Here is a 13,277-nt window from a genome sequence, read left to right as displayed (position 1 = left end):
CTCTTAACCATGGCAGTTACTCAGGAAAAGAATACTAAGGATCCATTATGAATCAGTAGCATCAGGAACAGAAGCCTGTGACGTGGGGAAGGGTCAACAGATTTTCTTCTGTGCACAAACACACAGATTCTGACGGTAGGTTGTGTGTATTCCATTTTTAAAGTCACATGATGTAGTACCTGAATGTGTGGCTATATATATATATATATATATATATATATATATATATATATATATATATATATATATATATTGTTTATGTTGCATTTATATATACCGTTTATATTAGACTGTCCTTAACCACAGACATTGCAATGTGTTTACATATCCACGTATATTAATATATACAGATGTGAATACAACGTGAATTCAAGAACATCAACACAAAGGCTTCTTACACCCTGTTCCTGCACATGGCTCGTGCATGTTTGTGCTTTATGCGCAGCAGAGAGCTCCCTGGTGACCCTGACATTCTATGGAGGAGGTCACGGGGATATGGAGGGCACGCTTGCTGCAATGAGGATGATGCCTGGCAGGAACTGGAAATGAGGCAGCAGCTGCAGTCACCCACAATCCATGCAGCTCCATGCCTCTCTGCCAACAGCACACACAGCTGAGTCTTGTGTGAGTATCCGTCAGCAAGTGAAGGCACACTGGGCTGTACCACCCCACCCGCTGTTCCATGCTTACTGGCTGAGCCCGGAGGATTTCTGCTGCCCGCTGGCTCTTGGGGCGCCGTAAAGGGTGACTGACGCTATGTGGTTGTTCTGCATCACCTAAATGCAAAGAAAGGAAAAGAAAGTTAAAAGCATATACATCACCAAAGAATACCTATTTCATATACGCTTTAGCAAGGCTGCAAATTAGTTGACCAAGAAATACATTTAAAGTATTTATGAAGTCAAAACATTTTTCTGTGTGCATTTTGGAGTAGGGAAGGGTTAGAACTGCTGCCAGTTTTTATTTTACCATGTGTGGCTCAATAGAGAGATTTCCCTTTACATCCCGTCCTTTAGACTCAGCAGGAAGGTAAAGGATATATTTCCAATGTGAGGGAGTGTACCCCTTGGAAGATTTTCCCTCAAAGTTTTGGATTTAACCTCACTTCTGGCAACAGTGGTGATCAGGGCCGTACAAGAGGGTGAATCTCCCTAATGGAGATACAGACAGCAATTAAAACCTGCCAGTTTTATCCCCTCACTACTCTACCTATATGGGAAAAAAATAAAAAGTTGTGCCTTTAATTATACTTTAAATTAACTATAGGCCCAGGAAAAGTTTTCTGCTTTACAATCACTTTTCCTAAATCTGAACTCCAGGCAAACACACTAGTAACCACTTAAGGACCGGGACTATTTTTCAAACTTGTTTACAAATTAAAATATTTTTTTTGTTGCTAGAAAATTACTTAGAATCCCAAACATTATAAATAAATATATAAATATATATATATATATATTATTTTAATTTTATTTTTTTCCAGACACCCTAGAAAATAAAATGGCAGACGTTGCATGGAAAAAAAAATACACTTTTTTGAATGAAAAAATAAGAAAACAGTTAAGTTAGCACAACTTTTTTTTATATTGTGAAAGATAATGTTACACCAAGTAAATTGATACCCAACATGTCATGCTTCAAAATTGCTCCCACTCGTGGAATGGCGACAAACTATGACCCGCAAAAATCCCCGTAGGCGATGTTTAAACATTTCTACAAGTTACCAGTTTTAAGGTACAGAGGAGGTCTTTTGCTAGAATTATTCCTCTTACTCTAACGATTGCAGCGATACCTCACATGTGAAATTTGAACACCGGTTTCATATGCGGGTGCGAATTACGTATGTGTTTGCTTCTACGTGTGAGCTCAGTGGGACAGGGCACTTTATTATTATTTATTTTATTTTTACACTGTCCTTTTACACATCCCTTGAAATAGAAAAAAAAAGCATGACAAGTCCTCTTTAATGTGAGATCTGGGGTCCAAAAGACCTCAGATCTCACATTTACACTTAAATGCAATAAAAAAATTCCCCTTTAAGACCATTGGGCGGTAGGGACGTTTGATGTCGCTTCCATCATCCAATGTTATGGAGCCAAGTGAGGGCAATCTTTCCCCCACTCGGCTCTATGCTACTGAGGGGATAAGATCGGATTGTCTCCGCCACTACTAGCGGGTCCGGTAAGCGGCGGAGATGACCGAAGCATGGCAGGAAGGCACCTCTCCCGCCGCTGATAAAAGTGATCTGTTTATCTGAAAGCAGACCGTCCTGGCATTGAAGAAAATACTGGGGTTATGGCAGCTAATTTCTGCCATAACCCTGGTATTCTACGGCAAAGTACCGACGTACAATGATGGCGGTTTGCAGGAAGTAGTTAAAAGTACATATATGAGACCTGTTTATCTTACTAAAAGATTTATATTTCTGTTGATCCAGTACTGAGATTTACACAGCACAGTCATTATGGGGATCTCATGCTTTTCAGCTGTCCCCCGCATGACCCTTTACTGGACAATAAAGGAACACCAGGAAATGTGTGTGGTTAGTAAATATTTAGGCCTGGTTCACAACTATGCATTTTTTAGTGCATTTTCCGTTTTGCAGAAACACACTACAGTTCATTTAATATGGTTTCCTATGGATGAAGTTAACATCTGTGCATTTTTTGGAAAGGGCAAGGGAATTTTTTTCTGGTTTTTGGTTCCATACACAATAAAAGCGTGTACTGAAAAACGCAAACTGCATCTGCAATATGCAAACTGCAACCTGCATAGGTGTGAATCAGGCCTTAGACCCTTTGCATTTTGGGAGTTAAGGATGCTATCATCGTCATTGTTAAATCACACGTATGCACACTTGGATAGGCCAGCACTGCGAGGGTCAGATTTTTTAACTTCTCTAGTGCTTTTGATACTATTAGGCCAGATCTTGGGTGAGAAGCTAGGAGCAATCTTCAGAAGTTTTTGGATGACTCTGCGGTAATGGGATGTATCAGGGATGGGAATGTGACAGAGTATAGGACTGTGGGGGAGAACTTGTGACAATGACAAAAGAGCCGTTTGTGGACTTGAGACAGAGGAAGGCACCGATGACCCCCCCTTATCCACCTGAGGAGAGGATGTGGCAAAGAGGTACAAGTATCTGGGGGTGCACATAGATAATAAGCTGGACTGGAGCAAGAACACTGAGGTGCTCTATAGGAAATGCCAGAGCTGTCTTTTTTTTTTTTTTTTTTTTTTTAGGAGGCAGAGCTCTTTTAACATTTAATCGGACAATGCTGAAGATGTTTCTGAGTCTGTGGTGGCCAGCGCTCTCCTGTATGCAGTGGCATGCTGGGGAAACAGGAAACAGGCATAAGGTGACTGACTCCAATAGACACAACAAACTGATTTGCAAGGCCAGTGATGTTGTTGGATTAGAGTTGGAGTCTAACAACAGTGTTGGAGAGGAGAATGTTATTCAAGGCACGTTCAATTTTGGACAACTCCTCCCATCCACTCCACAATATGCTAGTTAGTCTGCGGAGTACCATCAGGGACAGATTGTTACAACCACAATGCACCACACAGGAAATCGTTTTTGCCTGTGGTTATCAAATTCTATAATTCTTCTCTTCATCTGAGGGCTGATGTGAAGATTTAGAGGAGAAGTATAGCCAAAGCTTGTTTGGCTATACTTCTGTGGATCACAGGAGTGTAATTCAATCTGCACCCTTTTGACCCGTTTTCAGCAGACAGTGGGCTGAAGCCTCTGTGAGCACGGGGGCGGGTGGGTTTAGGGTTGTTGGGGGGCCAGGCTGCCAGTGACTGACAGAACCGAGTGATCAGCGGTGTTTGATCGCTCGATTCAGACCGATGTTACATCCACCTAGGTAATCATGATGAATAAAAGAAGAAAAAAAAAAAAAAAAAAAAAAAAAGATTCCCATACTTTTCTTTTGATCTGATCTGGTTTACGATTAAGATTTTTATGCAGTTTTTATAGTATGTTGGTGTTATATTATTTAATATTTGGGGTAATGTTAGAGAAAGTGGTGCATTATTTGCATTTTTGTATTTTGATTTTCTGTTTTCAATTTGTGTTAATTAATCTATGTCCTATTTTAATAGTATGGGTGTTTTATTACAGTATAATTTTAATTTGTTTTATTTGTACTAATTGCTGTTATTGGTAATTTTATTGCGTTATTGTGCTCTTGTGTTGTCTTTGTTGAAGGTAGTGGTATCGCAATAATTTCCCTTTTCTGAATTTAAATCTGAATCATCCCTCTGCTTTCTTCTCCCATCAGTGAATTCCTTGTCAGTACATGTATATACAGGACACCTGATCACAAAGGCAGCCTCTCTCTCTTCCAGCATGGATGCTGCTGGAAGGAGTTGCAAGAGCATTAAATGAAGTCAAATTCATGTATTTACACTAGTTGAATTAAACAATATGTTTATGAATTCATTAAGTACAGTATAGGTAACTAGATACTTTTTTTTTTTATATGTACATGGAGTTCGCTTTAATAATGGCAAAAACACTGTACAAATGGTGTCTGACAATTGGACAGGTCATCATTCAGGTTGAGCTTCTGACTGGCTAGTTTGAGCTTAAAGACACCAGACTTTTAATCGCAAACAACAATCTTCCCATGGAATTATATGTGCATTTAATAAGTTTAATGAATTTTGCTTACTCAACAGTCCCTCCTTGTGTAGACATTCAAATGCCCTGACACTGCTGCTACTACGGTGCTACTATCTTGGATGTGAGGTCAGCTGTCCAAGTAGACTCAAAGCAGTCACTCAAGTAACACTCCATTACTCGTCCCCTTCACTCCTCCAGTCTACATAATAGGTTATATAGACATTTGAAAAGAGGGTCCAAGGAGCTGGACCAGCACAGACAGTAATCAGAAGCTCACAGCATAAGAGAGGGATATGAGGACAGAGAGGGCTATGCTAGGGAACCAACTTGTAAGACCCTTTGTGAAAGCAATGAAGTTAAAGTGGTTGTAAAGGCAGAAATTGTGTAGCAGCCCCCCTCAGCCCCCCCAATACTTACCTGAGCCCCATCTCAATCTAGCGAAGTCCGCGAATGCCTCAGCCGCCCGGGACTCTCTCTCCTGATTGGCTGAGCCACAGCAGCAGCGCCACTGGCTCCCGCTGCTGTCAATCAAACTTAGTTAGCCAATGAGCAGTGAAAAGGGGCGAGGCCAAACCACGGCCCCACAGCAAGCTGCTTGCTGTGGAGGCACTCAACAGGAGGGAGGGGCCAGGAGCTGCAGCCAGCAACCTGAGAAGAGGATGATCTGGCCTGCCCTGTGCAAAACCACTGCACAGAATAGGCAAGTATGACATGTTTAACATTTTAATAGAAAAAAAAGAGACTTTAACATAATTGTAAATAAATGAAAAAAATTCTTCATGCAAAGTCTAATTTTGTTTTTTTGTGTGCACCAGCTAAGATCTGGTTCACACTTATGTGTTCCAGAATGCATGGAAAGTTCTGGATGAACCCTCTGCACACTGCAACGCACCATCTCTAGCAAACTTTGCAATAAAAAAAAAAAAAAAAAAAAATGGGGATTTTTAGTTCACATACATTGCAATACATGTTTAAGCTGGCCAACTGCGTCAAAGTAATCCCTCTCTGGCCAGTCCTATTCTGCTCTGCAAAATGCAAATGCTACAATGGATACCTAGCCTAAATGATCTAAAATGATACTGCAGTCATCTTTTCAGCAGTTAATAATGTTACTTTTCAACCAAGGATTTGGCCAGGGCCTGGATGAAGCAGAGGCAGAACATGCCTTAAAGTGGAAGTAAACTCCCCTATCGTTTTCAGCCAAGGAAGCTTCCATCTTTGCCTCTGTTTAAACTTCAACTGCTATGGTGCTGCACATGTGATTCGTTATGACACCAGCCATTGGATGGTTTGATAGTTTGGCTGAGAGCACAGCCAATGTGCAGTTAGCATTCCCGGCATGCCTTTTTTTTTTTAACTGTTTAAATCCATGGGTTTACTTCCACTTTAAACTGGCTTTAGATTTATCTTTTTATCAGCCAGCTGGCTTAATTAAACAACAAAAAACAAAAACAAAACACAACACGACACGTTTCACATCCATCGCACATTTGAGGTGGATGAGGTAATCCTCCCCACTACTCTATTGTATTCTGAAAGCATGGACTCCCTCACTTTCAGTATACACTGACCAGCGCTGCAGCCATTATTTTTATGAACTTCTTCCTTCCCTACAGTTGTAGTGCCAAACTAAGGTGCTTGGTGGGGGGCACAATTTGGCATCCTCACCTTGGGTACTAGAGGACCCTGTCCCGGCACTGGATTTGGTATTACTTATTTTTTACACTATTGTTTAAAGTTTTTAAAAAAACAGCAAAATAGTTCTTATTAATTTAGATAGGAGAGTAGGTGGTGTTACCTATGGCAACCAACATATAGCCATCACATTCCTAGTACAGCTTAAAAATAGAAGAAATCAAAGTTGGTTGCTATGAGCAAAGGTGGCCATGTGTCTTCTGAATTCTCAGTTCCTATCACAATTCTATAAAAAATTGGAGCTGGAGGTGCTGCTGAACACACTGCAGACTATCCCACCACTGGTCTGTGTCAAAATAAATAATATGGGTTAGACAATGTTTTTTTTAAACTTTCTGTTTAAGGCCCCTTTCACACGGGACGGATCAGTAATGATCCGCTTGCTCATCGGGGATCGCTCCGTTGTCCCCGCTGAGACGGCGGATAATAGGGCGGTCCCGGCACACTGTGCAGGACCGCCCTGTCAGCTCTCCTCTATGGGGGATCGGATGAACACAGACCGTCTGTCCGTGTTCATCCGATCCGCTCTGCAGAAGGATAGAAAAATAGGATTTTCCTCCGTCTGCAGAATCGGACCATAGCGGAGGCAGACGATAGCGGGTGTCTGCAGATGTTCATCCGCAGACACCCGCTATCCCATAGGGGTGCGTGTATGTCCGTATTTCATCCGGAAACGGATGTGTGAAAGGGGCCTTATATCTTCTTGAGAACGGTCAGGTGGAATGGTCTGCAGCTGCTATATATATACACACACACATGCTCCTTGACTGATCTGTCATCTCATATCTTAGGCACTTTACCACTTCTATTTTGCGAACTTTTTTTTTTTTAGCAGTCAGCCTACATTGATTTTAATGGTGAACAAAAACTCAAGTTTTTTTTGTTTTTTACCTCGAAAATCATCCTCTGCAGACCAAAACAAAAAGTTGATCCAAACGGGTTTGTGTTGTTTGGCGATGATGATCTGTAAAGAGGGAAAAGACACATGACACGACGTTTCACAAAAAAGGTGGCAATTTCAGATGGATATTGCTCGAGAGTGACTACATGAAGCCAGCTGCGTTCAGCTTTTTAATTGATTGGCTGTACAAAAAAGAAAAAATAACTGGCATTCTGAGGACTTTGAATATAATTAAGAGCCATTTAAGAAAAAAGGATTTATAGCAGTAATGCAAATCCTCTTCCTCAAGATGAGCATTTTTGTTGTTTGTTGAAAACAAATTGCAATCAATAGAACTGCCACTTCATAGTAACTTCCCAGCACTGTTGCTAAGCAATTCCAGTTTGCCAAGGTCTATTATATTTAACACGGTTCAGTGTACTGTATCTGCTCATGCATATTAAATCAGCAATTTGTAGCTGCAAGGTATTGTGTCTACAGGGGCTTCTTCAGCTAACGACCTGCAGGGGTCTTATGAATAAAATCCAGCCTGATTACAAACCTGCAAAATTAAAAATCCATAAAAATATAAAAATACTGCCAAAAACAAACCCTTTTCCACACGCTTCAAATATTATACAATGGCTCAAAAAAAAAAAAAAAAAAAAAGGGGGGACTACCACATTAAAAGGCACTCCCAAGGCAGAAACTAAGGCCATGTTCACAAAGGTCCAATGCATTAATGCATGTTATGTCAAGCATTCATTTTTAATGCGCTGCCAACGCACCCCAGCAGGGTGGTAATGCAATATATGGCAGTGTATTATTGTGTACTGAAGCACAGGCGCCTTAGTCTATTGGGGGTGACAAACAAAATGAACGGCACTGCAGAGCACAAATGCGTGTTACCACAATAAGATGGCATGAACTCGGCTCAATACATAAAGTAAAAAGTGGGCGATTATACTGTATATTCAGACATTTACCTGTGAAGGACGACTGGCTTCTCCACTGGGTGCCCTAGATGTTCTTGAATACTTTCCCACTGCAATACACACATAGTGAATTAGACAAATACTATTATTAAAGTGAACATGTGCCCAGGCGATGAACATTCAACTATTTTTCATATTCCTCACAAGCAGGAAAAGCTTTAGAATAAGCTCTTGCTCACCTAACTAGGTGATTTTAATGTGACGTTATCCATTCTCAACAAAGGCTTTAAAGTTGGGTTCATTCAGTTTCTAAGAGTGTTGGAACACCTGATGGTTGTTTATATCAGAGGACTGGCAGCCTGCTAATATCTCATACCATAGAAAAAAAAAAAATCTAAGATTTCAATGTTTGTATTTTAAACTTTGAGTGTTTTTACCATTAGTTCAGAATATGTAAATGCTTTAATGTGCATGATCTGGGCACAAGCTCATTGTAAAGTTTCTAATAAAGTCTAAAAACTTTAGAAATTCAAAGAGAACCAGAATTAACGTGATTGTGAAGAAAAATGATTTAATAAAAAAATAAAAATAAAATAACAAACATGTAATACCCCTTCCCGAGTGCCCTCATAGCAGGCCGCTTGCTGTGGGGGCACTTTTGCATGCATGCTCGCTCTGGAGCCAGCTCTCTGTGTCCACAAGACACCTCAGCTGGCTCAGCCCTGCCCCCCGCCCCCACCTCACTGGCTGTGACTGACAGCAGTGGGAGCAAATGGCACCTGCTGCGGCATCTCAGTCAATCAAGAGGGAGAGACCCGGGAGAGCCTCGGGTCTCATGCACATTGCTGGATCGAGATCAGGCTCAGGTAAGTATTGGGGGTGGCTGAGGGGGAGCTGCACACTGAATATTTTTTACCTTCATGCATAAAAGGTAAAAAAAACTTCAGCCTTTACAAACCACTTCACATATGTGCATTATATTGTCATATAAGTCACAAATGCTTTTATTATACTATGTATGTATGTACATAATAGTCATGGTTATTATTTTATGCTACTCTCTAAGAATAACCATATACTGAGCACAAGTGCACTCCTCCTGCACCAATCAGTAATAAACAATTATACTGGTAACAGAATATAAAACCCTTCTAGTTGTTGGGAGTGTGTACAGGCGGTCCCCAAGTTACAAACGACTCCAATCCAATTGTCATGGGGACATAAAGTGAGGCGAAATGTTGTTAACAGGTGCACAGACAGCAAAACAAATGTTACAGGGGTGTTAGCCCTTCCATATGCTATCCCCCAAAAAAAAACACGTAACAATTGTTTTGTTTTACAAAAATTTACCTGTTCCGAATTACATACAAATTCAATTTAAGAACAAACCTACAGACCATATCTTGTTTGCAATAATACATTTGGATTTATTTGAAGCTCATAACCATTAAAGGTTTCAAAAGGTCTGTCAAGTGAGATTAATTTTTTTACCAGGCACTACTCCATACACATACAAGAATTATAAGAAGCCAGGATGTAATTCAGCCAGCCAGTATCAAACTAGTACTGAAAAAACAAGTTTGGGTGGACCAACTGTATGTAAGGAATGATATCTCACCTTACTGTATGTGGTGCAGATTTCAGTTTGTGTTTCTGAGCTGTCTGTACAAAGAAAAACAGAAAATTGAGTCATTTTCTACAGCATGACCACATGGATAGAGAGCAGTCATAGGAAACAATGCTGTGAAACATGCAGTGGAATCTATTAACCTCACCTCTCTTCACAGTTAGAGGAATCCGAAAGTCACAACGATGATAACTAAAACAGAAAAAGTTTCACATAATATAAAAAGAATCAAATACTGTTATATGACAAGTGGAAACATGAGAGCAACAACCTAAAGAAAAAAAAGAAAAGAAAAAAAAAAAAAAGGATACCTGTGTCACCTACAGTGTTTAATCACAGGGATGCACCAGTGCAGCAACAAAAACTTTGATTTAACATACACCATATGGCCAGCAGCTATTTGCTGTTGTTCGCACAGCCAGAGATTACCTGGGATGATCGCTGCTGGACGCACACAAAGTGAGTCCAGCAGTGATCACAGCAGTTAATGTGCAAACAGCCATGAATAGTTGTGGCCACCAGCGGCCTGTCATTTTAGTGAGCGGGTCCAGCGGCCCCACCTAGCCCCTCAGAACCGCAGCAGGAGTCTCCGATTTCTGCCAATATTATTCACACCAGCCTAAATCATTGGGGTGAATGAAGCCTAAGCCCTAACCTGCAATTGTCCTATGAATTCATCCCAAGGGTGCTCAAGTGGGTACAGAGCTCAGGGCTCTGTGCAGGCCACAACTTCCTCAACACCAAAACTCATTATCCCATATCTATAAGGAGCACAGTCATGCTGAAACAGAAAAAGACCCTCCCTAAAATATTACCAAAAGCCTGAAAACACACAGTTGTCTGAAATGACTTTGTATGCTGGAGCATCAAAAGTACCCTGAACTGGAAACACTTGAAATTAGGGCTGTGGAAATTAAAGATTAATTCCTCGATTAATCGATAAATTTTTTTGAGTGATCAAAATTCTTTTGAACAGTACTCACCTCTCCTCTTGAACGTAACGCTTATGGGGGAGGCGCTACGCATGAGGTCACCCGCTGCTGCCCTACGGAACTAACACGATTGTCGGCTTTACATGCTGTGTTTTTATCATCTTTATGTGAGTAGTTTGTGTTTGAACACAAAAATTAAATCTTATACTTAAGCGGTGAGCACTTAGCTCTTTTCTTTCTACCCATGACCTGGCATCCTTGCTGAAATCTAAGGAGATGTGAGAGAAGTTTATGGTCCACGTTAACCCTTTTGATACCCGCTTGCATGACCACCTGTTTGCACAGGGGTCCATGCCATAAGGCGAGAGTGATTAGTTAGACTGGAGGTGGTGGGATTGTCACGCTACTGTGGAGAAAAAAAAATTACTTACGTCAGTGCTACAGTTTGAATTTAAAACGTATTTGTGTGAACTGTGAAGTTAAGTCATGGATTGTGGAAACTAACTTGTGTGGGGTGATTGTATATAGTGTATACCACATTTCCCACTGACTAATGCAGAATTGCAATGCAAGAGATCAGCTAAAAGTACCGTATTTATCGGCGTATAACACGCACTTTTTTCCCCTTAAAATCAGGGGAAAATCGCGGGTGTGTGTTATACGCCGGTCCTCCGCGATTTCCGCGCGATTTTTTGGGCTCTGGGCGGCTTTCAGCCGCCTTCGGCCCTTCTCGTGGTTTTCGGCCGCCTTCGGCCCTTCTCGGAGGCCGAAAGCCGCCGAGAAGGTCTGAGAGCGGCCGAAAGCCGCTGAGTACGGCCGAGGCGGCCGAAAGCCGGCGGGAAGGGCCGAGGTGGCTGAAAGCCGCAAGAAGGTCCCAGAGCGGCCGAAAGCCGCCGAGAAGGTCCGAAAGCGGCCAAGAACTTCCGGACGCCGCCGAGATACACAGGACATCTCAGCAGCGCCATTTTTAAAAACATAAGCTGACATTATCACTGATGCACAAGGCTACAATGACGGACAAGCTGCATGACAAGGCTGCGATGATGGACAGGCTGCATGACAAGGCTGCAAATGACGCTGACAAGGCTTCAGATGGACACTGATAAGGCTGCATTGATGGGCATTTAAATGTAAGTTTTTTTTTTCCTTAAATTTCCCTCCTAAAAGTTTTTTCCACAAAATACCCTCCTAAACTTGGGGTACGTGTTATACGCCGGCGCGTGTTATACGCCGATAAATAAGGTAGTTGAATCTGTATGTGCGTTATAATTAAGCGAAATTAGTTGATTAAATCGATTTAAAAAAAAAAAAAAAATATTATATATATATATATATATATATATAAGGTAACAGATATAAAAAATGCAATCTCTGTCAGTTTGTCATTCATTGGTTTCTTTCGTAACGCAAGACTTGTGCTAGATCTCGGGAGACCTCGATTGCTCTAATCATATTATAATAACAGAGACCGTTCCATTCCAACTTTGATTCTTATAAATAAAGTTTGTTCATTGTTTAGCGATGGAAAAATACTTAATCAAGTATGGAACTCTGAAAGAGAAACATTATCTGAAGATTATAATCGCTTCAATCTGATTTGCTTTTGTAAGCAGGCACATCCTTTACATTCAATTTAAAATTAAATATATATGTAAAAATGTCTTTCACCACAAAAATTGTTAAATCTTTTCAGGTATGCTGTGAAAAGTTTTAGATCTTTTTAGTGCGGCGCACGATCAAAACGTTTGAGAAACACTCCCTTATCGGCTTTACACATATCTGAACTGCACACTTGGCAGAGGTTTCTTGAGAGAATTACTGCTGCACAGCTTAACAATTTTTACTTGGTACCATATTACCAAGTGTCCTTTTTGTTAATTATGTCTGGAAGGAACCTTGTAGCTTTCTGTATTTTGTATATGCTTTACAGCCTATTTTTTATTTTTTAAGAACTAGTTGGGGCTGAAAAAGACAGGTTATTTAGAGTCACGGATTAAAGATTCATACTTACCTAGGTGGATGCAGCATCGGCGCCTCTAACACTGAGAACCGAGCAATCAAACACTGACGATCCTTCAATTTCACAGCTCCCCAAGCAAAGAGCTGGTGACTGTCAGTTACAGCTCTCTGTTCTGCCCCCTCCTCGCTCACTGGAGAGCAGAGCTGTGGAGGGGGCACAAGTGGCTGGCTCAGCCTCTCAGCAATTCGCTGAGAGGCTGAGCAGAGTGTCCATCCAGAGATCTATGCAGATGCCGACTCCATGGTTGTGATAACGCAGAGCCTGGACCGACTCTGTGATGTCAGCAGAGAGCAGACTTCAGCCCGCTCTCTGCTGAAAACGGGTCCCGGGAGTGCAGAACGAACTGCACTCCTGTGATCTACAGGAGAAATACAGCCAGCTGTACTTCTTGCGTAAATTAAACAGTGCTTCTTGCTGTAAAGACATTTTAAGTCCATACAGACCTTTTGGTCTTGAAATCGTTATTAGATCTTTCAGCTTCATATTGCCTCATCAGCGCCTATCTTTAATCTTGGGTTTTGGCAAGGCGAGATCTGTTTTAAGCTGGCCATACAC

The 13,277-nt window shown here is 41.2% G+C and overlaps 1 protein-coding gene across 2 annotated transcripts in view; it reads right to left on the bottom strand.

Annotated features, from left to right (window-relative positions):
- Positions 1 to 315: 315 nt before the first annotated feature.
- PHAF1 (phagophore assembly factor 1) overlaps positions 316 to 13,277 on the bottom strand; it is a 57,600-nt gene continuing 44,638 nt past the window's right edge. For both annotated transcript variants that reach the window (XM_077455152.1, XM_077455144.1), the window contains exons 13-17: positions 9,919 to 9,962; positions 9,762 to 9,805; positions 8,195 to 8,253; positions 7,220 to 7,292; positions 316 to 776 (exon numbers count right to left, since the gene is read on the bottom strand). In XM_077455152.1, the coding sequence (XP_077311278.1) occupies positions 687 to 776; positions 7,220 to 7,292; positions 8,195 to 8,253; positions 9,762 to 9,805; positions 9,919 to 9,962 (310 nt within the window). In that variant the 3' untranslated portion in view covers positions 316 to 686. The remainder of the gene's footprint in view (positions 777 to 7,219; positions 7,293 to 8,194; positions 8,254 to 9,761; positions 9,806 to 9,918; positions 9,963 to 13,277) is intronic.

Source organism: Lithobates pipiens, unplaced genomic scaffold, assembly GCF_037356315.1.
Source record: "Lithobates pipiens isolate NorthernLeopardFrog02 unplaced genomic scaffold, aLitPip1_a1.2 Scaffold_10, whole genome shotgun sequence".
Classification (NCBI taxonomy): Eukaryota; Metazoa; Chordata; class Amphibia; order Anura; family Ranidae; genus Lithobates; species Lithobates pipiens.
The sequence above is the reverse complement of the archived record's forward strand: the minus strand, read 5'-3'. Positions and strand labels throughout refer to the sequence as shown.